The sequence below is a fragment of the Acanthochromis polyacanthus genome, chromosome 15 (genome assembly GCF_021347895.1).
Source record: "Acanthochromis polyacanthus isolate Apoly-LR-REF ecotype Palm Island chromosome 15, KAUST_Apoly_ChrSc, whole genome shotgun sequence".
Classification (NCBI taxonomy): Eukaryota; Metazoa; Chordata; class Actinopteri; family Pomacentridae; genus Acanthochromis; species Acanthochromis polyacanthus.
This window is the reverse complement of record NC_067127.1, coordinates 15,392,919-15,418,119: the sequence shown is the minus strand read 5'-3', so window position 1 is coordinate 15,418,119 and position 25,201 is coordinate 15,392,919. Positions and strand designations below refer to the sequence as shown.

The window sequence follows — 25,201 nt, the reverse complement described above, 5'->3', positions numbered from 1 at the left end:
ACAAAGATATTGTTGTAAACCTGTTGACATGTGATAAATCCACATTTGACTCATGCACTCTCTTGCCAGTCTTTTCTTCAGGAGGAACTGAATCATGTAGAGCAGGTAATGTGATTTGGAATTAACACACTTCCTTAAGAGGTGTGTTTGTAATGGGTGACTTAGCTGAAAGTCATTTCTTGGACACAGGTACAATTTGTTATTTTCCATATGGAATCTGATATATTGCCAAAAAAGACGTATCTGACATGATTATCTCAACTTAATAAAATCAGCACGATCAAAACAATTTTGGAATGAGCTCATTTTATTATTGTTTAGCTAATTACAAGGTGGTTGTGACATTTTAGTGATGTCTAGTCATTTTTCATAAACAAGTGATTGCTTCCATAATAAACAATTATGGAATTTCTAAAGACTTGATTCAAGATGTATCCCATGGATTTCAAAAGTCCCTCAATTATATATTAACAGAGCTGATCTCGTTGGAAGGCTCTATAAAGATGTCGCACGTCGATGTGTCCTCTCTACTTGATCTACTTCTGGACACGTGACGCTCTAAACCGGACTGACTTCGCCTCCCGTTGGACTGGTTTGGCTCGCGATAGAGTTGTTCAACCGGCTGACACACACGACCGTAGCAGCTCACAGTCGGCTGTCAGTACTAACAGCTAGTTAGACGCTTCGACTAACTCGCTCCATCTGGTTAGCCTCAGTGTTATTAGCGTGAAGTTTTAAATTAACTGTGGTCAGATAGCCTCCACCTGTTATTTGCTCCGCCGACGGGCTAACTTGGCTAACGTCCCGGTTACACTGGACTGCTAGCTCACATTAGCAGATTGTGACAATTTGTTCCCCTGCTGCGTATCATACAAAGGTAAGTTTTTGTCATGTAGCTCTGTATTTATTGCTGCTTCCTGACTAATTTGTTAAGTTGTCTTATACAGTGGTGACAGTTCACCGCTAGCTACTTCTCTGGTGAACTTAATGGATGCTGTCGGAACAATAAACACATCCCATTAGCGTTAAGCTAGCCGATCCAGCAACAGTGAGGTCAGCTGTAATGTGAACGAGTTGTTTCCATAATTATTGGAAGTTATTAAGCAAAATTCTACTGTTTGATAGTGGTGTTTTCAATTTGGTTTAAAAAAAAAAATAACCGCGATTGTTTTCTTATTTGCCCAAAGACTATGCTCGCCTCCTCCTCGGCGCTTGGATATTTGTTTTGCTGCAGCTGATCATGTTTTCCTTCTCGTGATCAGATCGATCAATAGCGAGAATGTTCTTCAGATTATGTGGAAAACTCCTTATTGCATGGCTGCTGGGAGGCTGCTCGTACATGGAAGTGAGGTTACAAGAGGGAGATATGGGACAATGCAGCTAGAGTTTAAAATCTGATCGTTTAGCTGTAGGTTTGAGGGCAGTATTTTTGACATGCAGTTAGATAACCAGCGGAAGATCAGCAATTCCTAGAATTCCCCAGATATCTGACGTGATGACCATTGTTGCATTGAGGGTTTTTTTGTTTTACACCAACAGGATAAACTGATACGGGCTTTGTTGTGGACTGATGACTAGTGACAGCTTGTCTGTGATAGTTAATGCCCTAAGTCTTTCCCTGTGCATAGCCTGTAAAGGGATAAACATAGATTGGGTGAGTCACTTTGTGTTGAGAGCTCCAACGATTAACCGGGTCATCGATTAATTGTCAACTGTTCTATTTATCACCAGATATTTTAAATATAGACTCATTAGTTCAAGTATTTTTTAAAGAGAAAATAAAAAGAAATTCTCAGATTCTTGCTTCATGAATTTGGAAGTTTCTGCCCTCCTCTGTGATGGCAACATGAAAGTCTTTGGGCACAACACAATATAGACCAGACTATTTTAATTTATTGAAAATACTGATTAATAGATTTACAATAAGAAGTATTTGTTAGTTGCAGACCAAACTGTGCCATGGCGACATGTTAGAAACATTGATAAAAACAAACTTCCAACAAGAAAAATGTCAGCCTGACATACTTCTGCTGATAATGACTTCACAGAGACTGAAAAACAAAGAGGCCCAGTAGCCTGACTCTTTACTAAATGCCTTACTAGCTACTTTTTCGTTGGGATTTAACATTTTTCTGGTTTACCGTGCTGAATATTAACCATTTTTGATTTGATTAAATGTTTTTTCAGCAGTCATTGCAATCTTTAAATGCAAGAAACAATGATAAAAACTGCATCTCAAGCTGAATGCAAAGTGGCACCTGAATATTGCATCAAGTGGCCCAAGCCTAAATTAATAATGACGCTGAAATGGATATCCTTCACCTAATGCTACACCTCACATTCACGAGCCGGGCACCACGTGGGCACATGTAGTGTTGTTATTTCATAAACCACTAAAACAATAAATCAATGCAATAGGCGCACGTGTTCATTTTCCTGTGTGTCAATCAGTTCATACTCCGTTCTCAGCAAGGGAGAAGATTTCATTTGATTTTATTCTCTTTTATTTTACATTTTTTCAACAGTTTTGTCTAAATATTATGTAATGCTTTGACATGATTATGAAACCGTACTCTGACATCATGAAAATCTACGATAATCAAAGCTCTGGCACCGAGCGGCTGTCAATGATTTACAGGCTAATACAAACAAGGCTAACATGTACGAATCTGCATTATCTGCCATCAGCATGGTTGGAGAAATCATGCTAGGTTTGATAGTGCTTTGAAGCAGGAAGAATATGCATCAAAATATAAGGCAGGTTTTTAATTCCATAAGGTAGACAAGGGTCCAGAGCAGTGTTTACACATAGTGTTAATATTCAGACATGCTAGTACAGTTTGATTGCATTGAACTATTGCATGTGGAAATGCAACATCTACATAAGCCCGGTGTTTTTGGCTTTTTCCTTACAGGTTGTGCATAAATTCTTTGTTCCTCATTGCTGCGTTGCTGATAAGTGTATCGCCAACCGTTTAAAAACTGTTAGTAGAAGTTTGATCTGAATGACAAACATGACATCCGCATATTTCATCTTGTGCACCAGTTTTGCTTGTTACTCGGCTGTGAAAAACATGCATCTAAGTGGTGAACTAGCTTTTGTAAATATTTGTCAATGAGTTGTTTTTTTTCTGCTGAAATATGTGAACATCTTAGTAAAAAAAAATGGTGGTAGTAAAACTCTTGTAGGTTACTTATATCTTCTTGTTAGTCATAGTTTTCTGTTTGATATAAACAATCAAGTAGTCATAAATAACATAGTGTATGAAAGGTAACGTATTGTTGAACTTATCTATTTTGTGTCCCTCCTTTATTAAATTGCTTTTTTTTAGTCGGGAAATCAATCACAGAGAGACTGAAAACACCACAGATTTAAACGCACAACAGTGTGCATGAGTGTAATTCTAGATGGCAAGCATGAAGCTGGAGGAGCATTTAACAGTAAAAAGGTTTGTATCGGTAATATTGGCAGCTAATGAGCAAGCGACTGTCTGCCTGGAGCTGAAAGAGGCTGCGTATCGTATGACTTTTTTCCATTTCCTGTGTGCTGTTAGATGTTGTCTTCAGATCTGGTTTGTCTTATTAAATATTTGTGTTCTTCAGGACAATTAGACAAACTGCTTTGTTTTGCTTCCAGGAAACGGCTTGCTCACTGTAGACTGAGTTACAAATGGACGCGTCGGGTTTTTCTCTCCCACTGCCTTCATCCCCTTCATGTTTATTTGTATTTTGAGAATGTGTGCCAGAGTGGTGGTACCATGGCAACTAGCATCAGGTGGAAAAGGTGGCACAGTGTTTGTGTGCGGCTGAGTCATGCTTTAATCACACAGTGACGGTGCAGTAGAAATTGTTTGACACTTTCATATGATATGAATAGAATTGGCTGTAAATAATTTTTTGTCTGCAGTGTTTGCTGCTATGCTAAAGTAGTAGAAATTTGTATTTATTTGTAGAATAATTATAGAAACTGCTAAAAATGGGATTTGTCATGTTGAAAAACACCAACCATGTAGCAAACATCAACAAATTCATTTAATATTTCATATGTCATCCTATCTAAATTTCAGATTTCCATTGTAGTCACTCAAAATAAAAAGTTATTGCATCTTTAGCCAGCAGATGCTTATTAGGAATCTCAGCAGTTTTAAAAATGATTTTGCATTCCTTGAGTACAATTTATTAATATGCCATTTAATGTTTCATCTATGTTCTTCTGGATAAGTTGTACTTGTTGGTGGTCACAAGTTTGGTTCTATAATCACATACACAAATTCTTGTTCTGTTTGAAGCATTTGTGTGCATGAATGAATGCTATTGGTGTCCTCACTTGTGTGTGCCAAATCCCAGAGCTTGATTTTTAGACTCTTTAAACCTTGTGGTAACACCCAAATGACTGATCAGGAGGATCAGTTAATTGCTGCTTACAAAGCAGGGGAAAGCGAAAAGATTTCAAAGCCGCTCCAGCTTCCAGATTCCATTGTGTGAAATGTCATTAGGAAACAACAGTTAAGAGGAACTGTGGTAGTCGAGACAAGATGTGAAAGAGCAACAGTACGTAAAATTAAACCGTGTGTCTTCTAGGCAGAGAGACAAAGAAAAAATCCCCATAGGACTAAGAAAAAAGCAACATGAAAGTTTAGCTGACGTGAGAGAGCTTTTGGAAATTACATCATTTGATGGGAACAGCATCCAACCTACTGTTAATCATGCCGGTGGACACATTCTGCTTTGCACAGATTTCACAGATAGAGAAGACAGTATCAGCAGATTTTGGATGCAAATGTCATGCAATCAGAATCATTGTGAAGGAACTAAAACTGAAGGGAGTCTGGCCTTCACAGTAGATGAGTGATCTAAAGCTGTACGAATATCTCAGAACTTGAAATGATGTGCAGATAAGAGTGGGTGAAAATTCTGAAATCGGCAGCAGTTACTGGCTTGGGTTACCAAGAGCTAATTTTATAGGATGAGGAAACATTTGCAAATGCAAGAGTTTTCTGTACTTTAAAATCAACAAAAGGCAGTGCTAGAAATCCACTACGGTCAAGCAAATATGGATGGAACCAAAACCTGATTTTAAATACTAAACTGCTTTGTAAATGTTCATTGAGAAAGCAAATGTAGTAAACAATTTTGTGTCATCTCAGTGAAGCGCACAGTGTGTGTTGGTGAAAAATACTGATGCAAACATAACTTTGTTTACAAGAAAACCCCACAGGGCACCTTCAAACGCAGACACGCTGTCGAGAAAACAAACTCAAGGCAAACACTATGACACAGGTAGAGCACAAAAATGTAAACAGTTTTGTAATCCAGTCCAGATTGCTCAATTTTTGTGTGAAGATGTCAACTCGGCTCTACTCTAATCAAATATGAGCTTCAAAAAGATAGCAGACTTTTATTGCACTGTCGCTGCATTCTCAGTTTATCTTTCCTTTTTCTTTTCCAGAACTGCATTATAACAGATTTTATCTCTCACTCTGGTCTGCTTTTGCTTATTGCCTTTTATATTTGATTTTCCAATAACGTAGCAATAACATCTGATTGCCACTGGTCGTTTGAATTTTAAAAATAATAAATAAACAAAATAGCTGGAAATTAAAGTGCTACATTTTTGCTTTGTTGACTTTTTTTTACAGTGTTTTGCTGTGTACCAAACGTATGGTAAATCTGTGTGATACTCTACGCTTCACATTAGATGTTTTGCTTGAATATTTGAATATTATATTTGCATTCCCCGACATTTATAGATGAACGTTGCATATAATAATAAAAATGAAGACTGACTGCAGCACTCAAAAACATACACAGTGCTTGACCTTTTCAGGCGTTCCCATGACATTGGCGCTGCTGCCAGACTGTGTGCTTATTGTACCAACATCTATATCTTCAGTGCTTTAAGTGGTTTTGATTTCCTTTTCAAGATGTTGGTGCTGAATGTCAAACAGCCTCAACTTGCTGAAATGGGTCCACGACGTGCAGCAGTGGTGCTGAAGGCACAGGGGGGTGTGTTGTGTCCTCCTTGGGTTGAGACCGGTCCATTTGAACCCTGTGGTCTCTATCGTCTTATTGTTCAGCTCTGGCTGCGTCCCTCTCCACTGATGTCACAGCATTCCAGGGAGCGGATAAACGAGTTAGTGTTAGGGAAGATGAGCAGCATTGTGGATGCTGCTGATAATAGTGGGTAGAAGGGCACAAGTATTGTGGTGCAAACTGTGAAAACATACTTGCCAGCTCTCTCCAGAACACCTACGTGCCTTCTCCAAGCCTTTTGGTCACTCTGTGTAAAATAAGAAATCTTTTTACACATGTGAGCCTCTGGATCAGCACAAATGACTGGAGAAGTTAAATGTAGGATGTCAAGCCATTATTTTGTAGCATCCTTCCCATTTCCTGTAAGTCAGTAAAAATACTTGTCAATTTATAAACTACAGGGCTTCTGTATAGGGTGTTAGGGCTTTCCAAAGTTTATGTCGATGTCATGTAAACGGATAAAAACAGATGTTGATTTAATGGGCAGTGTACTTCTGGCCAACCTGTCGTTATTACTACCAGTGTTAAATTGCCGTATATGTTTATTTCCTGACCAGAAGTATCCCTTCCTGGGCTATTTAATGTGTACCGTAGTCAGTGTATCTCACTTTGTGACAGGTCAAAAAAATGTTATTCTTCGATTAGTTTCCAACCAGCTTGAATCCTAAGGTTTTGATTAAAAAATAAATGGTGCTCTCTCTTTTGTTTGGTTGAGAATTTCCTAGTAGACTCAACTGCAATACATTGGTGCAATGCATCTGTTTTCTCTACTTCAGTTCTTTTTCTGTTAATCTTTCTAGTTTTTAGTATTAGTATACAGTCACTTTACACAATTAAGACATTTGACACACTGTGACACTTCACACAAACACTTTTAGAAACTTTTCTACTTTATTTGTTATTTCTATTTTATTACTACCTTCTGTGTAATTGTGTATTTTCCACTAGCTTTTGTTATTGTTTATTGCACTCTGGCAAAATAATTTCCTCTGGGATGGATCTAATAGATCTTATCTTCTACACCAGTCAAGTTTTGTCGGTGGTTTCCATCATTTGCTTTTAAGCAGTTTGTTTGGTGAACTGCTTGTTGTTTCTGACTGAAACGCATTATAGACCAGAAGAAAGAATATAAAGAACATAATATGAAGCTCGCCAGTGGTAGGCTCATCCCAACAGGCCACATCTGTTAAACCTGACTTGTCACTACACTGCATTGAAACCTGTGTTCAGAGTAAATGATTTAGTAGTTTACGTCACAGTTGGCAAGAAACGTGTTCCTGATAGGATACCGGGGTTGTTTCCGCGGTGTTGTGTCTGCTGAATAACAATAGAAGATTGCTGGTTGACCTCTGTTTAACACCTTTCCCCTTACTGCAGTTGTTCCCTTAAATTAAGCACAAAGTTAGCTATGTGTCACTGACACATATGGTGGTCAGAAACAAGGAACAGAAAGCGTATCATGACTTACAAAAAGCATGCTCCAGTTGTCACGCATGTGGTCAAAAGCAGCTTCTCAATATGTGACTAACGGCTAGACAAAAATGTCAGCCTCAGTAGATTGGAAGAAAAAAAAGCATATTAGTTGTGTTTTATGATACAGCCTTGTCAGTTATCTTCTCTCCCTTCCTATCAATGTTCTTAGTATGCTGAGGTACTCTTGTTGTCTTAGATACAGACACACAGTGTGTCCAGTATGGCTAGAGTCAAATAGTATTACTTCAGTATATTCAGTGGTTTCAAAGTTTGTCTCCTTTTTTTTTTCTTACAGATTGTCAACATGCTGCAGTGAGTGATGTACCAAGTGTTGATATTAATAATGGCCATCTGGGGGGTGCAAGGATGCTCCAATTCAGAGAGCTGTCCAACACTGCCCCCCAACTCAACCTCCAAGGACTACTGTTACTCAGCTCGGATTCGCAGTACTGTACTACAGGGTTTACCTTTTGGTGGAGTGCCGACTGTCCTTGCCCTTGACTTTATGTGCTTTTTGGTAAGTACTTCCTTTAGTCAAATGGAGTTTACTACCTGTTGCTAAAGCTTAATAGTGCATTTTTGTAGCTACATATCCTAGTCATGACTTGCAATCTTTATTATTTTCTTTCCAAGTCTCAGTACAGAGATAAAATACTTCCAGGAACGTGTTTTTGAGTGTTAAACACCTTGAAGCACTTATGTAACTTTGTAGCTGTGGTGTAAATAAAGGGACTGAAGGTGACATGCACTGTTTGCTTTGTGATTCTAGGGGCTGCTGTTTGTGTTCTCCTTCTTGAGAAAAGTAGCATGGGACTATGGGCGCCTCGCTCTGGTGACTGACGCTGACAGGTAATACCAACACATTGGTCCTCCAGACTGGGCCAGTCCAGTGCCAAGTCTTTCTGACTAACTTGTCAGGAACCATGTAAAGCAAAACCATTTTGTCCAGCATGCACAGATATATGAGCTATGGCTGAAATTAGTTTTGTTAGCATAATTTCTTCATGAATATTACAAATACTCAATATACTAATGGTTAATTAATGGTTAATATTGGGTAGAAATCATCATCCAGAGTTCACTGTTTGACACAAAAGCTAAATATTTCTCAGATATTTTTTTAGAATGTGCAATAGTTGATTATTACAGTTTCAGTTTGTAGTATGCGTTAACTTACACTTTGTCATCTTTAATTTAGTTGTTGTGTTCTGTGGTGAATGCTGTAAGAGAACTTTACCACACTGTCATCTTTATTATTGGTCCTTATCTGATGTTGGGCTGGGAAATAGGCTTGTAATGTTGGTAAAGACAGCACTTTATATAGACCCAGTTAAGCAGGCAGCAAGTCAGAAACAGTCTGGATTCAAAGCCAGTATGGGTTATTGAATGTGATTGGCATACACAGAATGTATGTTGATCTACTGGCAAAAAAAATGTGACAAAAGCCTAACATCAGTTCAAGAATACACAAATGGTATTTGGTGAATAACACTGAATGCAAGCTTAACTTGTTTGTTTCCCAAAAAAATCCTCAGTACTAGGGCGCTTTTAAATTTGAAGTTCAGGGGATTTATTAGGTTTCGGACTGAGCCCTAAATACATCAAAAATGCTTTATTATGATTTTAAACATTTCTAATGAACCATTGCCTTGGTATGCATTTTTAGAACAAGGGAATTATGTTATGCTACATACACACGTGGACAAAATTGTTGGTACCCCTCAGTTAAAGAAGGAAAAACCCACAATTCTCACTGAAATCACTTGAAACTCACAAAAGTAACAATAAATAAAAATTTATTGAAAATCAAATAATCAAAATCAGCCATCACTTTTGAATTGTTGATTAACATAATTATTTAAAAAAACAAACTAATGAAATAGGGCTGGACAAAAATGATGGTACCCATAACTTAATATTTTGTTGCACAACCTTTTGAGGCAATCACTGCAATTAAACGATTTCTGTATTTGTCAATGAGCGTTCTGCAGCTGTCAACAGGTATTTTGGCCCACTCCTCATGAGCAAACAGCTCCAGTTGTCTCAGGTTTGATGGGTGTCTTCTCCAAATGGCATGTTTCAGCTCCTTCCACATATGTTCAATGGGATTCAGATCTGGGCTCATAGAAGGTCACTTTAGAATAGTCCAACGCTTTTCTCTCAGCCATTCTTGGGTGTTTTTGGCTGTGTGTTTTGGATCGTTGTCCTGTTGGAAGACCCATGACCTGCGACTGAGACCAAGCTTTCTGACACTAGGCAGCACATTTCTCTCCAGAATGCCTTGATAGTCTTCAGATTTCATCGTACCTTGCACACTTTCAAGACACCCTGTGCCAGATGCAGCAAAGCAGCCCCAAAACATTACTGAGTCTCCTCCATGTTTCACTGTAGGGACAGTGTTCTTTTCTTCGTATGCTTGGTTTTTGAGTCTATGAACATAGAGTTGATGTGCCTTACCAAAAAGCTCCAGTTTGGTCTCATCTGTCCAAAGGACATTCTCCCAGAAGCTTTGTGGCTTGTCAACATGCATTTTTGCAAATTCCAGTCTGGCTTTTTTATGAGTTTTTTTCAGCAGTGGTGTCCTCCTTGGTCGTCTCCCATGAAGTCCACTTTGGCTCAAACAACGACGAATGGTGCGATCTGACACTGATGTACCTTGGCCTTGGAGTTCACCTTTAATTTCTTTGGAGGTTGCTCTGGGCTCTTTGGATACAATTCGAACGATCCGTCTCTTCAATTTGTCATCAATTTTCCTCTTGCGGCCACGTCCAGGGAGGTTGGCTACTGTCCCGTGGGTCTTGAACTTCTGAATAATATGAGCCACTGTTGTCACAGGAACTTCAAGCTGTTTAGAGATGGTCTTATAGCCTTTACCTTTAAGATGTTTGTCTATAATTTTTTTTCGGATGTCCTGGGACAATTCTCTCCTTCGCTTTCTGTTGTCCATGTTCAGTGTGGTACACACCTTTTCACCAAACAGCAGGGTGACTACTTGTCTCCCTTTAAATAGGCAGACTGACTGATTATGAGTTTGGAAACACCTGTGATGTCAATTAAATGACACACCTGAGTTAATCATGTCACTCTGGTCAAATAGTTTTCAATCTTTTATAGAGGTACCATCATTTTTGTCCAGGCCTGTTTCATTAGTTTGTTTTTTTAAATAATTATGTTAATCAACAATTCAAAAGTAATGGCTGTTTTTGATTATTTAATTTTCAATAAATTTTTATTTATTGTTACTTTTGTGAGTTTCAAGTGATTTCAGTGAGAATTGTGGGTTTTTCCTTCTTTAACTGAGGGGTACCAACAATTTTGTCCACGTGTGTATTTTGACTATTTATCACTGACACTTGCGTTTACTTATACATAATATTAGCAATTATAAATGCATAAATGAGAAAATTGACTGTGACAAACAACTAGTCAGAATTTTATCACAGAAAACATTCAGTAAGGAGTCTGAAAAGGCAGACAGAAGAACTGCTGCTACGGTTTGAAGTAACGTTATCACGAGAGGCTTGTTGGTTGTCATGGGTGCTAAAAGTTTGGGATATTGCCAGACTTTGGCGCTCTGAATACACAGTAGGATGGTAACGCTGCCTTTCAAAAGGATTTTTTTAAACTCTCTGATAGTGTTTGACTTATTTTTGCAACAATTTCTCCATCTTGCGAAGATGCCAGAATCTTGTTATGATTGCTTAATTTAACTTTTCTAGCTGGTGGTCCTTATTGATTTGCCTTCCCAGAACAGATTTTATCAGTGTTTGATGTCATGATGTTAAAATCTCTGAGGTTTGGGTTTATTTTTCCAACAGCAGCAGACGTCACAAGGATGGTCCAGACAGGAAATCAGTGTCAGCAGTTGTCCTTTTAATGGCAACAATGCACTTTGACTTTGTCATGCTTTGTCAGTTTTTCCAGGGTTTGCTCAGTTTGAGATAGAGGCTAGACTGCTGACAGAATAAATCTGAAAATGAGGAATAAGGCACAAATTATTTGGAACTATTTTCCAATACAATTATCCCCTTAGATCCATTTCCTACACCACTTCAAAGCCGCAATCTGCATCTAAGCCCCACAGACTGGAGCTTGTATGATATGCTGCCAGATTTATCGAGAAAATTTGAAACTGGTGTCTGCACACTGATTTAATAATGAGAACAGTTGTGGAAGTAGCCAAAGAGATGCCTGTGAACAAGGACTGATCCCACTGCTCCTTTTAAACTCCTACACCATGAAGTGAACTGATCAAGTTGGCGAAATACAGAGATCAGACGACGCTCCAGACGTCTTTGACTGTGAACCCTGGAACAGTTCAAGACACAGTGCTCCATTACCTACTTCCCCCTGCTGCGTTTGTGTGATGTTGCTGTTACACTATTTTTTCAGCTGCATGTGAGCAGAGAATGGGGTTGCAGCGCGGTGGGAGGATGGGAGGGGGTGGCAGCATGGGACACTTTTGTAACAGACAAGAAATGTAGTTTGTTGTCTCATGACTCTGACTCGAGATCACTGTCTGTTAATTATTCTAAAACTTGGGAATAGTGAATGCAACCCTATTGAGAAACTCGTACTATCAGAAATGGGTTATACATGTGATGTTTGTGTTGTTAAAGCTACATAAGGCATGACACACACAATAAATGGAAAGGACATAAATGTATTTATGTGGATGGATAATGTATACCAGAATGAATGGAAACCTTCATTGGTATGCTTGTGGTGTAATATGCTTCCCCAGATTGTCTCAGAAGCAGCACCCTTTCTGGCCAATAGGGTCATTTCCTCTTCACTAAGCTGAATGGATTTGTTTTGCTTATTTTTTTTTTTCAGCAGACGAATGGATCAACGATACACTCGCCTAGATGATCGGGAATAGTATGTTATCTCTCCATATCCTAAAGTCACTTCCTTTTTCTTCTCTTCTTGCCCCCTTTCTGTAGTTAACCCAACTCATAACTCGTGTTGTCCATTCTGCCCAGGCCGCAGTGGGTTTCAGCCTGTTTTTCACTCTTGACGGTTGCGTTTTTTCCTCCTCCAGGCATTTCCCAGTGCCAGGCTCCTAATTATTCTCCCTCTACTTGTCACTCTTGTACTTCTGCTGTTGGGTGTCCCTGTCCTCTCTCACCGTCCTAATCAGATCTGTGTGTGCTAATCTGTGTATTGACCTCTTTATGAAGCTTGGACTTCTTCTGTGTGAGCGCGCCGCATGAGCCACACAGACAGGATGCTTACAGGGAGAGGTAATACTTCCCTGATCTGTGGTTGTTCATAGACAGGCCCTAACATGGCGTAGCTACAGTATATCCTGTCTTCTAGAGCCGAGATGAAATATTCCGTCTTCTTACAGGAATGTGGGAGAGGAGCACTGACTATCACGGCCTCAGGCTCTCTCCTCATTCCGTTAGAGATTTCTTAGAGCCCAGAGTGACGTCATTCTTACGTGTCGAACTGAACACCGAACCACTGTTGGGATTCCAGCAGAGCTTGGGTTCTCTTCATGTTTTGCAATTGTGTGTAATTTGAACTGTCGTGACCTCCTAAGGGAGTGCAATCAAATTTGTATATAGTAAATATGAAGGCGTTGACAGTGTGTAAAGTCAAAGAGAACCCGTGGCTCTGCTGGAAAAACGCTATAAATATGCCTCTTGATCATCATTGAGCTCCTGTTGTTTCCTCTGTGAATGCTCCTTTCAGCAGAGCTTTGCCTTCTAATGTGTTATTGCTACCTTTCCTCTGACAGTGATGATGTACTCCACCTATCTGAAGTAGGCTCTTAACTCCTAACGCAGCATGAAGTGCGGCTGCAGAGATTGTCGCTGTGGTTTACTAGTTTACCAAACTAAATCTCTGTGAGGGGCCAACAAAGACAATCTCTTCAGTTCATTTCAGGGCATGTGTTAGTCTGTGTGTTTTCGTGTCGTGTCGCCTTTTCCATACTGAAGGTATCCCTGTTGTCCCGAGACACAGAACTAACATCCACTTGTATGGTATGTGGTGATGCTGGGTAGTTATGTAACGTCATGCAAATGGTATTTGTTGTGTTTTCTGCATACAGTGTGGCCTCTGCTATGACATCAGACACACCTGAACGCTATGAGCGCCTCACCTCTGTTTCCAGTTCTGTGGACATAGAGCAGAGAGACACCGTAAGTAAAATGTAGATGTTTGAAGATGAACCATGGTTTTCCTTCAACCAAATCAAACTGTATGTATGTGAAAGCTGGTACAACACCTTCAGCTCTGTGGTCTCTTTTTATTTTATTTATTTTAGGGTTTCTGCTCCTGGCTAACCGCTATCTTCCGCATCAAGTGAGTCTTCCTGCTCACATTATGCTAGAAATAAGAAAGTTGGAGTAGCACTGAGGAGTTTTGAAAATAGTTTTTCGCTGGTTTGAATGAATCTTAAGTAGTTGTCTTTGTTGCTGCATTCTTTCTGAAGGGATGAAGAGATAAGGGAGAAGTGTGGTGAGGATGCAGTGCATTACTTGTCCTTTCAGCGCCACATCATCGGCCTGCTGGTAGTGGTGGGCGTTCTCTCCGTGGGCATCATCTTGCCCGTTAACTTCTCGGGAAACCTACTAGGTGAGCTGACTGGAATTTACTGTAAGACGATACTTGGAAGTTTTTAAATTTCTCTTACAATAGTAATAAATATAAATATAAATAAAAATCTCAGTCTTACCATCAGTGTTTGAGTGGGGGAGACTTCTTGGTTTGTTCTTGCTGGTTCATTTGTTAATTTTTTGTTTTCTTTCCTCTGACTGCCTTCCTGTAAACAGTATATAAGCCATTGCAATCCTCTCTAACATGTCAAACCAAAACTAAAAAGTTTTCCTAAACATATAAAGAACTATATAAACCACTGCACTATGCTTTTATTCAGACAAAATAAAATGCCATTATATATGATGTAACAGTTATACTTTTGATAAATTTGAGAATCTGTACATACAATAAAAACTTCAATTTCCTTTTCTCTTTTGTGACTAAATGCTTTGACATGGAGCTTTGCGCTGTGCTCCTGCTGGCAGCTACATATAAGTTCCATACTGCTGCAGAGTAATGCTGTGGGCTATCAACACAACAAACTATTCATTCATTAATGTTGGGATATTCACTGGCTATACTGCCAATCAATTGCTATTTTTACACTCTGAGCTGCAAGTGTGCAGGACCTCTTTGAAGTACGTCGTACTTCAAAGTTAAAGCATGCTGTGCATTTTGTGTTGTAAAAGTGAAATTACTCTTACTAAATGCTCTTTTTCAGCTCTGACAATTTAAGCCATGTTCCACATTCCCAGCTGCATTATGTGCAGGGCAATGCAGGGGCAGCCTTTCAAACAACTGATTGTCTTGCTTCTTTTATTTTTTTTTCTACAGAAAACAATGCCTATAGTTTTGGGCGAACCACTATAGCAAATCTGGATGCAGAGTGAGTAATTCCTTTCCTCAGTGTAAATGATACTTTTAAGAATTATGTTGAGTCTTCACTTTCTGACACTATAACTGAAACATTTTTGCCCTTCATTACCCAAGTAATGCACTACTGTGGCTGCACACCATCTTCGCATTTCTCTACCTGTTGCTGACGGTGTACAGCATGAGACGGCACACGTCCAAGATGCACTACAAGGAGGATGACCTGGTGGGTGGCACGTTTTCAGAAAAAGGCTGTTTAAATGCTCTTTTTATGCACATGGGAGTGTATGTTGTTGCTCATTACTTCTTCCTGTCATCTCATTTCTATGCAGGTGAAACGCACTTTATTTGTTAATGGAATCTCCAGATATGCAGAGGAGACTGAATTAAAGCAACACTTTGAGTAAGTATTCCTCAGGCTCTTTTTCACTGATGTCTTGGCTCCACAGTTAGTGGCTCACGCTTAAATCTGTCTGCTTTTGCAAATGGTACACTGCTCTGTCGACATGGCAGTAAGCTGTTCATTAACTATATTAAGGTATATGAGAGCCATGCTTTTCCTGTTAAAACATCTGTCTTGCCCAGGTCCTTATGGCTGGGATCAGACAATGGCAGGCCTATATGTGTAATTGTCTGTAATAGAAGCCAGATGAGCAGAATTAAGCAAGTCATGTGTCAAGATGGTCTCAGACTGAGGAGGGGATGTTTGCTGCTCAGACAAATAGTATTAATCACAGTTCTATATTTGCCCCAGCTCTGCAAAAACGTCTCCACACTTGAGAATAGATGATTTCCCTCATGGGATTAATTAAGTATAATCAAATAATATAATCGCAATAAAATCGAGAAAAGAAAAGCATTCTTCTGTGAGGGATTTGTACGTAACGTATGTGGGGAATTTCTCCTTTTATCAATCTCGTTCAATCTTTCCCTCCTCGCCCTTCTTTCATAGGCAGGCATATGAAAACTGCATTGTACTTGAAGCTCGCATCTGTTACAACGTGGCCAGGCTGATGTATCTCAACTCTGAAAGGTAACGGTGTTTCAGCTCACAGAAGAGTGTGCATTTGCCCAGTTGTAGCACTTTGGGACATGTTTGACGGGCTCCAAATAGACCGTTTCCCGTATGACACATCTGATGTTTCGTATGCAGGAAGAAGGCGGAGCGCAGCAAGAAATTCTTTGTCGACCTGCAAACCAAGGAGCATGTTACCACCATGATCAACCCAAAGCCCTGTGGACACCTTTGCTGTTGCATCATAAAAGGCTGTGAACAGGTAGGAGTGACATAGTAACCTCAAAACAACACTGTTGTTTACAAGCTGATAAATGAAGTGTTTTGAGAAGAAGATAAGGAAGTAACATAGAACTACCCCTCTAATAGCCTCCAAAACCATATATTATTACAACTACCCCTCTAATAGCCTCCAAAACCATATATTATTACAACTACCCCTCTAATAGCCTCCAAAACCATATATTATTACATCTCGGCACAATTTTGCTTTCTGTGTTTTAGTCACAGTGCCACTTGTGCTGATTGTTACATTTATTGCTTTGGCTGTTAAAGTCCATTCAGTTTTGCATTACTGAGAATGAACAATTATCTTATATTTAGGAGTAAGGTCATGTGCCATGGTAAATAGTTGCATGAGGAAAACAGATTTGTGTAATTATAATAGCTTTGCAAATGGAAAAAAAATAGGATTCATTTTGATTAATTGAATCTGGCTATAACTGTAGCCATAGCAATTGATTAGGTTGTTTTGTTTTGTCTGTGCAACCATCCAAAGAACAAGAATTACAATAGTGACATCACAGTTACATCTAAAATTGCATCTTTACGATCTAATTTACATCATTGCAGATTAATTCATTTAGAAAAGCTAAAAAAGAACAAAATAAACAACCTTGCAATTGATAAAACTAGTAACTTTTCTAGTTCATGGTTGGTATCTAGGTTTCACATTATCTAACTTGTGATATACTTAGTTTTCTAAGATATTTTGCTAGCCTGGTAGAAAGCAATACATGCCCATAATAATAACTAAATGTAATAAATGCATAACAGTGAGTCAGTAATCTCACAAAAAAATCGATAAAGTAAAAACACTGTATAATCTGACTATTTTTTTGTCCTTATTAGGAAGAGGCTGTAAGCTACTATACCAAGCTGGAGGCACAATTAAAAGATGACTACAGGAAGGAGAGGGAGAAGGTTAACAGGAAGCCTTTGGGGATGGCCTTCGTCACCTTCCAGAATGAGTCCATGACTGCCATGTATGTACATTTACACATGATAAAACAAGTGAACATGTGTCTGTGAAGCTGTTTATGGACTCTATGACTATGAATTCTACTGTGTTTTACCCAGCTAATATCTGTGCTATGTTTGGATGTTTGTCTGTGGTCAGAATTTTAAAGGACTTTAATGCTTGCAAGTGTCAGGGCTGTCACTGTCGACGCGAGCCCAAGAGCTCTCAGTTCAGCTCCAAGCTGCACACACACAACTGGACTGTCAGCTACGCCCCTGATCCACAAAATGTTTACTGGTAAGAACACATTTAAGCCACCTGTTAAACAATGGATACATTTTGGCAGAATGAAAGTAGTAAAAACCTATAACTATAATGCTTTTACTTAGACTGCAGTTCATTTTCAAAAGACTTTTTCACTCCAGATGATATATTAGTTTTTGAGCTGCAGTATCAGTTTACTGGCCAGCTGTGTCCAGAGCTGCGGGTCATCACACTGTGTCCATCTAACCGCTGCATAACCTTCATCCCACAGGGAGCATCTGTCAGTGGGAGGATTCTCCTGGTGGCTCCGCTGCTTGATCATCAACATTGTCCTCTTCCTCCTCCTCTTCTTCCTCACAACCCCAGCTATCATCATCTCCACCATGGACAAGTTCAATGTGACCAAGCCAGTGGAATACCTAAATGTTAGTGTTCAAAACTGTAATGTCGTCATTAGTCTCCCATCAGTTATCAGGGAGAGTAGATAAGCCTAAGAACCTTTTTTGTCAGTAGTATTACTGAAACGGATTGCAACAGAGTGGAGAAAGGATAAGTTTAAACAGCATTTCTGAGCCATAAAAAGTATGCATGGTGATGCAGCGTACACAGGAGTCGATGTCTTTACACAAACATGTCAGTGTCTCTCTGATCTGCTTTCCAGAATCCAATCATCACCCAGTTCTTCCCCACCCTCCTTCTGTGGTCGTTCTCTGCCTTACTTCCTACTATTGTCTACTACTCTGCCTTCTTTGAAGCCCACTGGACCCGGTATGGTTTACTTTTCCCATCATCAGTAGGACTGTTGTTTTCATTCTCATTTGAAATGTAAAAGTTTTTAGTGCATTGCATCAGTTGTATAACGTGTGAATATTCCATTTGATCATACAGGTCAGGAGAGAACAGGACCACAATGCATAAATGCTACACTTTCTTGATCTTTATGGTCTTGCTACTGCCCTCTCTAGGACTCAGCAGGTATGACATGTTTTTTAACTAAACGTGGCAATACAGTGAAATGTACAGCTCAAGCATGATTTTTTTTTTCTTTGTCAACCTAATATTTTATTTAAGCTGATTGTTTTTCTTGCATTTTTGCAGCTTGGATGTTTTCTTCCGCTGGCTTTTTGACAAAAGATTCTTGGCAGATGCTAAAGTGAGATTTGAGTAAGTAACATATTTAGATTTTTTTTTTTTTTTAAATAAAGCACTGTGGCAGAGCATAATGCAATGTGTATGTTGTAAATACACAGCATGAATGGTTAATAAGAATTTTTTTGGTACTTTAACTAGTTTACCGTAATGTATTTTGATGAATCCATTTTTAACACTGAACTCAACCTTTGGACTCATCGGCTTCTGTAATGATGAACTTTCAAAGGTTTCTGAGTCTGACTCCAGTCTTTAATGATACTGACCTTTATCTTTTCTCTCTAGGTGTGTTTTCCTTCCTGACAATGGAGCCTTCTTTGTAAACTATGTCATTGCGTCTGCATTCATTGGTAACGCCATGGACCTGCTGAGGATCCCTGGTTTACTGATGTACATGATCCGCCTCTGCCTGGCTCGCTCTGCAGCTGAACGGAGGAACGTCAAAAGGGTTAGTGGGGTTCCTGCTTAAGCCCCTGTGAATTATATTAGTTTGATTCTTCATAGCTCGGTATAATCAGTGTGTTACATGAACATCTGTCCTGTAACTAAATAGAGAGTCAAGTAGCTGCTGTTACATCTTATGTCTCAATATTTGCATCTTTTCTCGAGTTCGTTATTGTAACAGTCTGTTCTGTTTTTGCTTTGTTTTATGTCTGCACTGTCTGTCTAGTGTATGTCAGGAGTATCAAATGATAGAAACTACACAATCTGTCCATTTTGTGTGGGCTTCACTGTTAAATTGAAGAAATCATTTTCGCTTACTTACATGTGGCTTAACAGTGTTTCAGTGTGTATCTACTTAGTGCTTTTCTCTGACAAAAACCCTAGCAGGGAGTTGGGGAGTGCTTCATCAAAAAAAAGCACAGAAGTGAAGCGCATGGGTTTGTTTCTATGACAACGATATCTTGACAACACATCACCACTCTGCCTGTCGTTAGAACAGACTGGCATCATCCTTTGCTTTCATAATTACTGTGTGACATATGATACATGTCTGGATCGATATACACAGTCACAAGCTCCTACTCCATATTCTTGGACACCAGCACCTCTCTGAAGGGTTCAGATATTTTTGACGAGAAGGCAAAATGCTCTGAAAATAGATGTTGGTTGCGCTGTTTTACTTTGGGTCACTGTCTGTGGCCACATATGAACTAAAAAGCGGAAATAACACAATGAGGACACTTATCCTCTACTGCATTTTATAGGCAAACAGCTAGTCAAAGAAAGAACATACTACATAACACCATAACAGTTTTGACATTTTTTATATGGTGTCTTTGCAGCACCAAGCCTATGAGTTTCAGTTCGGGGCAGCTTATGCCTGGATGATGTGTGTCTTCACCGTGGTTATGACCTACAGCATCACCTGCCCAATTATTGTCCCTTTCGGTGAGTTCTGCTGTTTAATAGCCCCGCTGGCGTACTGCTGTTTTGCATCAAGATAGTGATTATTAGATGACTGCAGGGGAAACACTGCTTCTGCTCTTCATACAGAAGCTTATCGACAGGCCTAATTGGATTAGTTCCACTGACTGTCGTGTCTGTCTTCTGCAGGGCTGATGTACATGCTGCTGAAACACCTAGCGGACAGGTACAACATGTACTATGCTTATCTGCCATCCAAACTGGACAAGAAGATCCATTCAGGAGCCGTCAACCAAGTGGTGGCTGCTCCGATTCTCTGCCTTTTTTGGCTTTTGTTCTTCTCCACTGTTCGCTCGGGTAAGAAGAGGGCTCCATCTGCAGGCCACTGATGTCCTTACACATGCTTAGATTTTTTTTTATCTCCTACTTCTCTCTAAATGGCGATGACGTACAAATGCCTGTTCAACAAATATCCCTCCGCTTTCTCCCCCTCAGGGTTTTCAGCTGCCACATCCATGTTTACATTTGTGGTTTTGATCATCACAATTATCATTTGCCTCTCTCACGTCTGCTTTGGACATTTTAAATATCTAAGCGCCCACAACTACAAGGTACATAGTCACCTTTTTCTGCATTTCACTGAGTTTAATTTTTCTAATTCTCCCCACCAGTGTTTTAGACTAGCTTATATTCAGCTTCTTCTGGTAAATATGTGTTTCCTGTACCAGATTGACTCCCAAGAGGTGGACGGAATGGAAAATGGACAGCCAGTGTGCACTTCTGCTGCCAACAAGGCAGCGGTATGTATTTTTATTTGTTATCAGTGTGTGCCTCAGACCTATCAGGTTAAATATGGAAGATTGGGAAGAGTCAGCTCCTTTTTATTGCTCTTACTCTGCCATCCTTTTAAGGCAAAGTGAAGGTTTTGAATTCCACCCCTAAATCCTTCGTTGGAGAAAACTTTTACCGTACCGAGTTCAGAGTCCTTTTGTGGAAAGTATTCCTTGTCCTTGAGTTTTGCAGAGTTTGATCTTAGTGATTGGGATAGTTAGAAGAGACAGTAAAATGTTTAGCCATTATCAAAGCAAGGTTTTCCTCTTGGTGCGAACATTGGTTCACTGTTCACCCTGATGACGTAGAAGACTGGGTCGTTTGATTGACATCTCCGAAATGTCAGTTGCAAATTTTGGCGTCATGTTGCTGTCTGATTGTTTAGTAAAGTTGCAAAGAATGACAAGTCACCTTTGCAACCTTCACCATATCTCAGCTACAGGAATATTTTGTAAAGAGGATCTTGTTTTGACGATGTATGAAAGCTGCGTTGCTTTGCTTTTAGTGGCGGTACACGTGTTTGATTTGTTCGTAGTCAAAGAGCGATAATAACCATAAAAGCCTTGGTCTTGCAAATATGTTAACTGTTAAAAAACATCTCTTTACAGTAAACTGGACATGAACATAATAATTTTATTGTAAAAGGCGTCTTTGAAGCAAACTGTTATTCAGTGTTCATGGAAATGGGCTCTACTCTATGAAAGAATGCTGCTATGAAACAGTATCAGCAACAATAAATAATGGCCACCAGAAAATTGGTAATCAAAAATGCAGAGCATGTTATATTCTATAGAAATAACCCTTTTTAGTAAGAGGCACTTTTTGGAAACTTACAGATATCAGACTTTAACATTCTGTTTTATTTAATTCTCTCCCCTACAGCAAATGTACATCGCTCAGGTACTTCAAGACCCAAATTCAGAGGAGGGTGGGTCAGGCAGTGGCGAGGACGATGGCCAGGGGTCCTCGCAGGACGAGGAAATAATCAATGTCGAAAATGGCCTGAATGAGGACTTCCAGTCTGGCGAGGACAGCCTCATTGATAATGAAGTCCGGCACTGATATTGTCTGGAACAGAAAAATGAACACTAAGTTTAACCTGAGGAGTGCACTGAATATGTGAATTTAACGAGGAACTGAACCAACAGTTCTCCAAAGCATCTCAACCTCCATCGAGGGACTTGACACTAACATAAGCACACTGTCTACTAAGGATCTAATGGACTGTCGCTCAAGAACTCTTGCATTTCCTTCATTTGGTCTCACCCAACTACATCTTCTGTGTACCTGCAGAGGGAATCTCATCTGTCAATGCAAGGGTAACAAACATCCATCTGCCTCCACATAGCTGAGGCACACCCCAAACACTACACATGGACCAATGACAGAAGACACTAATGCACAAATGAAGATTTTTATGCCTTGTCCTGTGAGGGGAATGACGTTCTGTCTGTATTTCCTTAACATTATTGCACTTGAAAAAGAAGACGTGTAAGCTCAAGTTCCAGAAAGGTACTGCAGTATGGCATGCAAGTTGAAAGGGTAGAGGGATTTTCCCATAGTCCTTTGCCAGTAACTCTTAATCATCTGCACTAGATGCTTCCCCTGAATAAGCAGCATATGAGAGGAGTTCCCATGCCAGCAGATAGCTTGTTCTGTGCAGATTTGATGATCTCAAATGGTTCTTCCAATTCCATAGAAGCCTTTAAAAAAAAAAAAATACAAAAACGGAAAAAAATGCTACTGACACTCCTGGAAGCTTTGACACTGTACAGCTACAGATCTGGATTTGTAAAATAGCCTTTTTTGACATGGTATTTATTTGTAGGCATGGGATTTTAAATGCTATCCAGCTTGATAAACCCCTAAACTGTGGAAAAAGGTAATTCATATCTTGGCACACTACATTGATGGTGGTCTTATTAGCATCCAGTCCCTGAGCCTCTGCTGGGACTACTGTTGGACTGCTGCTACTGATGCTGCCCCCTCAAGGGGAAAATCCTTGCACAGCTGCTGCAGGAGGACCTGAGGCTGAGGGCCTGTGGATCCTTTTGTGTTGCTCAGAGGAAAGAGAGAAGGGCCTTTTTTGGTTTTCCTGGGTCAGTTTCAGATGACACTCATTGTGACTGGTTCTTTCTCTGTTGGTCTCATTTATATCTTTTTATTAATATGTTTACGTCTGTATGTACAGATTGTGAAGTTAGCATTCAGTTTAGATTACTGATAGTTTTATGAATAGAAAAATTATTTTCGTGTCACTCAGACATTTTTCAGTCCGTCTTCAACCTTTCGTAGACGCTTCATGTAAGTAGCAGACTGTTCAAGTGGTCATCCAGAATTGTTACAGTTTCCCGATTGCCTCCATGGCGAGCTGTAAATTGTTTTAACTGAAATTGAGCAATTTTGGCGATGGCTTGCTAAATCAGAGTTGAGCAGTTTCAGTGGGAGAGGTTTAGAGCTATTTATCGCCATGCTCATCTTCAACTTGAAAGGAAAATCTGTCAATTCTTACGCTTCTTCAGTTGTTATGATGTAATTAAGTTTAACCCCATGACAGTACATTCCATATGCAGATCCGGGAGTCACACACTGAAACTCAAACTTGATCATAAAACACGTAGATTAAATGTTTACCATATTCCAGATCTGCCTCAGCCATGTGAAGCAGCTTCTTGTCAGACTAAAATATCTACTTTAACAAAAGACCAAGTAACTAATAATAATGTGAAATGCACACTGTACTGACCTTACTCAGGATTTACTGTATCTAGCTCCTCGTTTTTTTTTTTTAAATCATTTTTTTTCTTCCCCATTGAACATAAAGAAGATTTTTGGTAAAGCAAGGCAAAGTACCACTACTGTGTACCAGTTGTTATTGTTGGACCATAATAGGAAAACGTGTTACCCAGCTGCTTGGAGAACCAATGTGGGAAATGTGCACTAATCTTGCCTTCACTTATATGACTGACAGAGAAGGGCACGTCCTCCGTAGGTGTGATGACAACAATGGTGAACCTGAAATGTTTTCATACTTTGTCCATCAGTTTTTTAGCGCCGCATCAGAGTCCTAGCATTATGGTACAAACCAGAGAATTGTTCAACACCGTTGAGTCTGGTGCTCTTCTAGTCATGATAAGGTGATTTTATTTTTTTATACCTCTTCATTTTTATACCTCTGAAATGTCTTGAAATCTCTGAATGTGTCCTGTCAGAATAACATACTGTCCAGCCCTGAGGGACATACTTTAAAATCTCAGCTTGTCTAACGACTTCTTCGGTTCTTAAGCTCTGAATGTAGATTAATTTCACAACTTTTGCTAAGATAAAAGTGGCCTAAGCAGCGGCGTGATGGCTGTATTTGAACAGCTTCAAAAGAACGGGTCACTTGCAAAACCAGAAATTGAAAGTTTTCTACTGTAACTGTCCAGTCCGATGTCATGTCATGGCATTTCATTTCAGTAAAGATCCACGTCTGTCATTCTCATTGTTGCAATGATGTCTGGTAGTCTTTTGCTAATTCCAAGACTCAGTAATGATTTAGTTTTACTTTAGATCATCTTCATAAGATCTGTACAGACAACCAGACACACTGGATTGTTTTTGTAAACTGCCAAGCTCTAATAGATGTTTTCAGCTCGTTTCTACCATGTATCCAGAATGGGTAGTAAAATGTCTCTGCGTCTCAAAACTGTGCACAATTAGAATGTGCTTCTGTGTGCTTTGCCTTTTCTAGGTTTAGATTTTTCTAGATAGGAAGGTAACAATAGCAGTTCTCAGCAGTTGACCGTCTCATTTTCTCATTCTTTCCAAAGGGCCGTCTGTATCACGGATATATACTGTTTATATCTGTACCTCCCCTGAGCTCTTTCAACAATAAACCTGTATTTGATCAAGTCTGTTGTCAAGGAGGGTTTCTGTTTAATAACCATCCCCTGTTGTTCTTTCACCAATTCTTTCTCTGAACTCTTATATTTAGTTTAATATCTGCTGACCTGTCGCTCTGTATGCATGTGGTGCCACTAAAGCCATGCAGCTGCAGTTGGCATCGCATGCATGCATTCATGTGATGATGCAGAGATACGTTTCTATACTTTCTCCTGATTTACCGTCCAGCCTAGTTCACACTACATGCAGCTAACAGAACATAGAATAAAACTGGTAAGATAATCCTTTATTCCCACGTCAGGCGAAATTTCCAGTGTTAGAGCAGCAAACATCTTTCAGAGCAGCACCAACCATATGTACAGTAATAATAATTATATCTACAATATATACAAGAATGAAAAATGAATAAATATAGTATTACTACACTATAAGTGACATCAGCATAAAATGGCTTGTGGCGTAAATGTAACTGTAAAAGTGCAAGAAATGCCAGCAGTGCAAGGAATTGTGTAGATTTT

At 39.5% G+C, this 25,201-nt stretch overlaps 1 protein-coding gene across 3 annotated transcripts; it reads left to right on the top strand.

Moving 5' to 3' along the window:
• Positions 1-557: 557 nt before the first annotated feature.
• On the top strand, positions 558-24,691 carry tmem63ba (transmembrane protein 63Ba). Of its 3 annotated transcripts, none has more exons than XM_022192391.2 (24): positions 558-877; positions 7,802-8,023; positions 8,276-8,355; positions 12,346-12,387; positions 13,568-13,658; positions 13,784-13,821; positions 13,952-14,094; positions 14,893-14,944; positions 15,049-15,157; positions 15,264-15,334; positions 15,884-15,964; positions 16,085-16,208; positions 17,078-17,211; positions 17,346-17,483; positions 17,722-17,875; positions 18,112-18,218; positions 18,339-18,425; positions 18,549-18,614; positions 18,885-19,047; positions 19,886-19,991; positions 20,157-20,324; positions 20,463-20,578; positions 20,696-20,767; positions 21,681-24,691. In XM_022192391.2, exons 2-24 carry the CDS (start codon positions 7,826-7,828, stop codon positions 21,858-21,860), a joined length of 2,520 nt encoding a protein of 839 aa, XP_022048083.1. In that variant the 5' UTR covers positions 558-877; positions 7,802-7,825; the 3' UTR covers positions 21,861-24,691. The 3 variants fall into 3 exon arrangements, with proteins under 3 accessions (XP_022048083.1, XP_022048082.1, XP_022048084.1); XM_022192390.2 differs by having other exon boundaries at positions 12,343-12,387; XM_022192392.2 differs by lacking the exon at positions 12,346-12,387.
• The last annotated feature ends 510 nt before the right edge of the window (positions 24,692-25,201 follow it).

Coding starts and splice junctions, on each gene's coding strand:
- tmem63ba (XM_022192390.2), top strand. CDS start 7,826: ATGTACCAAGTGTTGATATTAATAATGGCCATCTGGGGGGTGCAAGGA. Junction 14,945..15,048: donor ATAGCAAATCTGGATGCAGA/GTGAGTAATTCC, acceptor TCATTACCCAAG/TAATGCACTACTGTGGCTGC. Junction 15,965..16,084: donor ATGTATCTCAACTCTGAAAG/GTAACGGTGTTT, acceptor TTTCGTATGCAG/GAAGAAGGCGGAGCGCAGCA.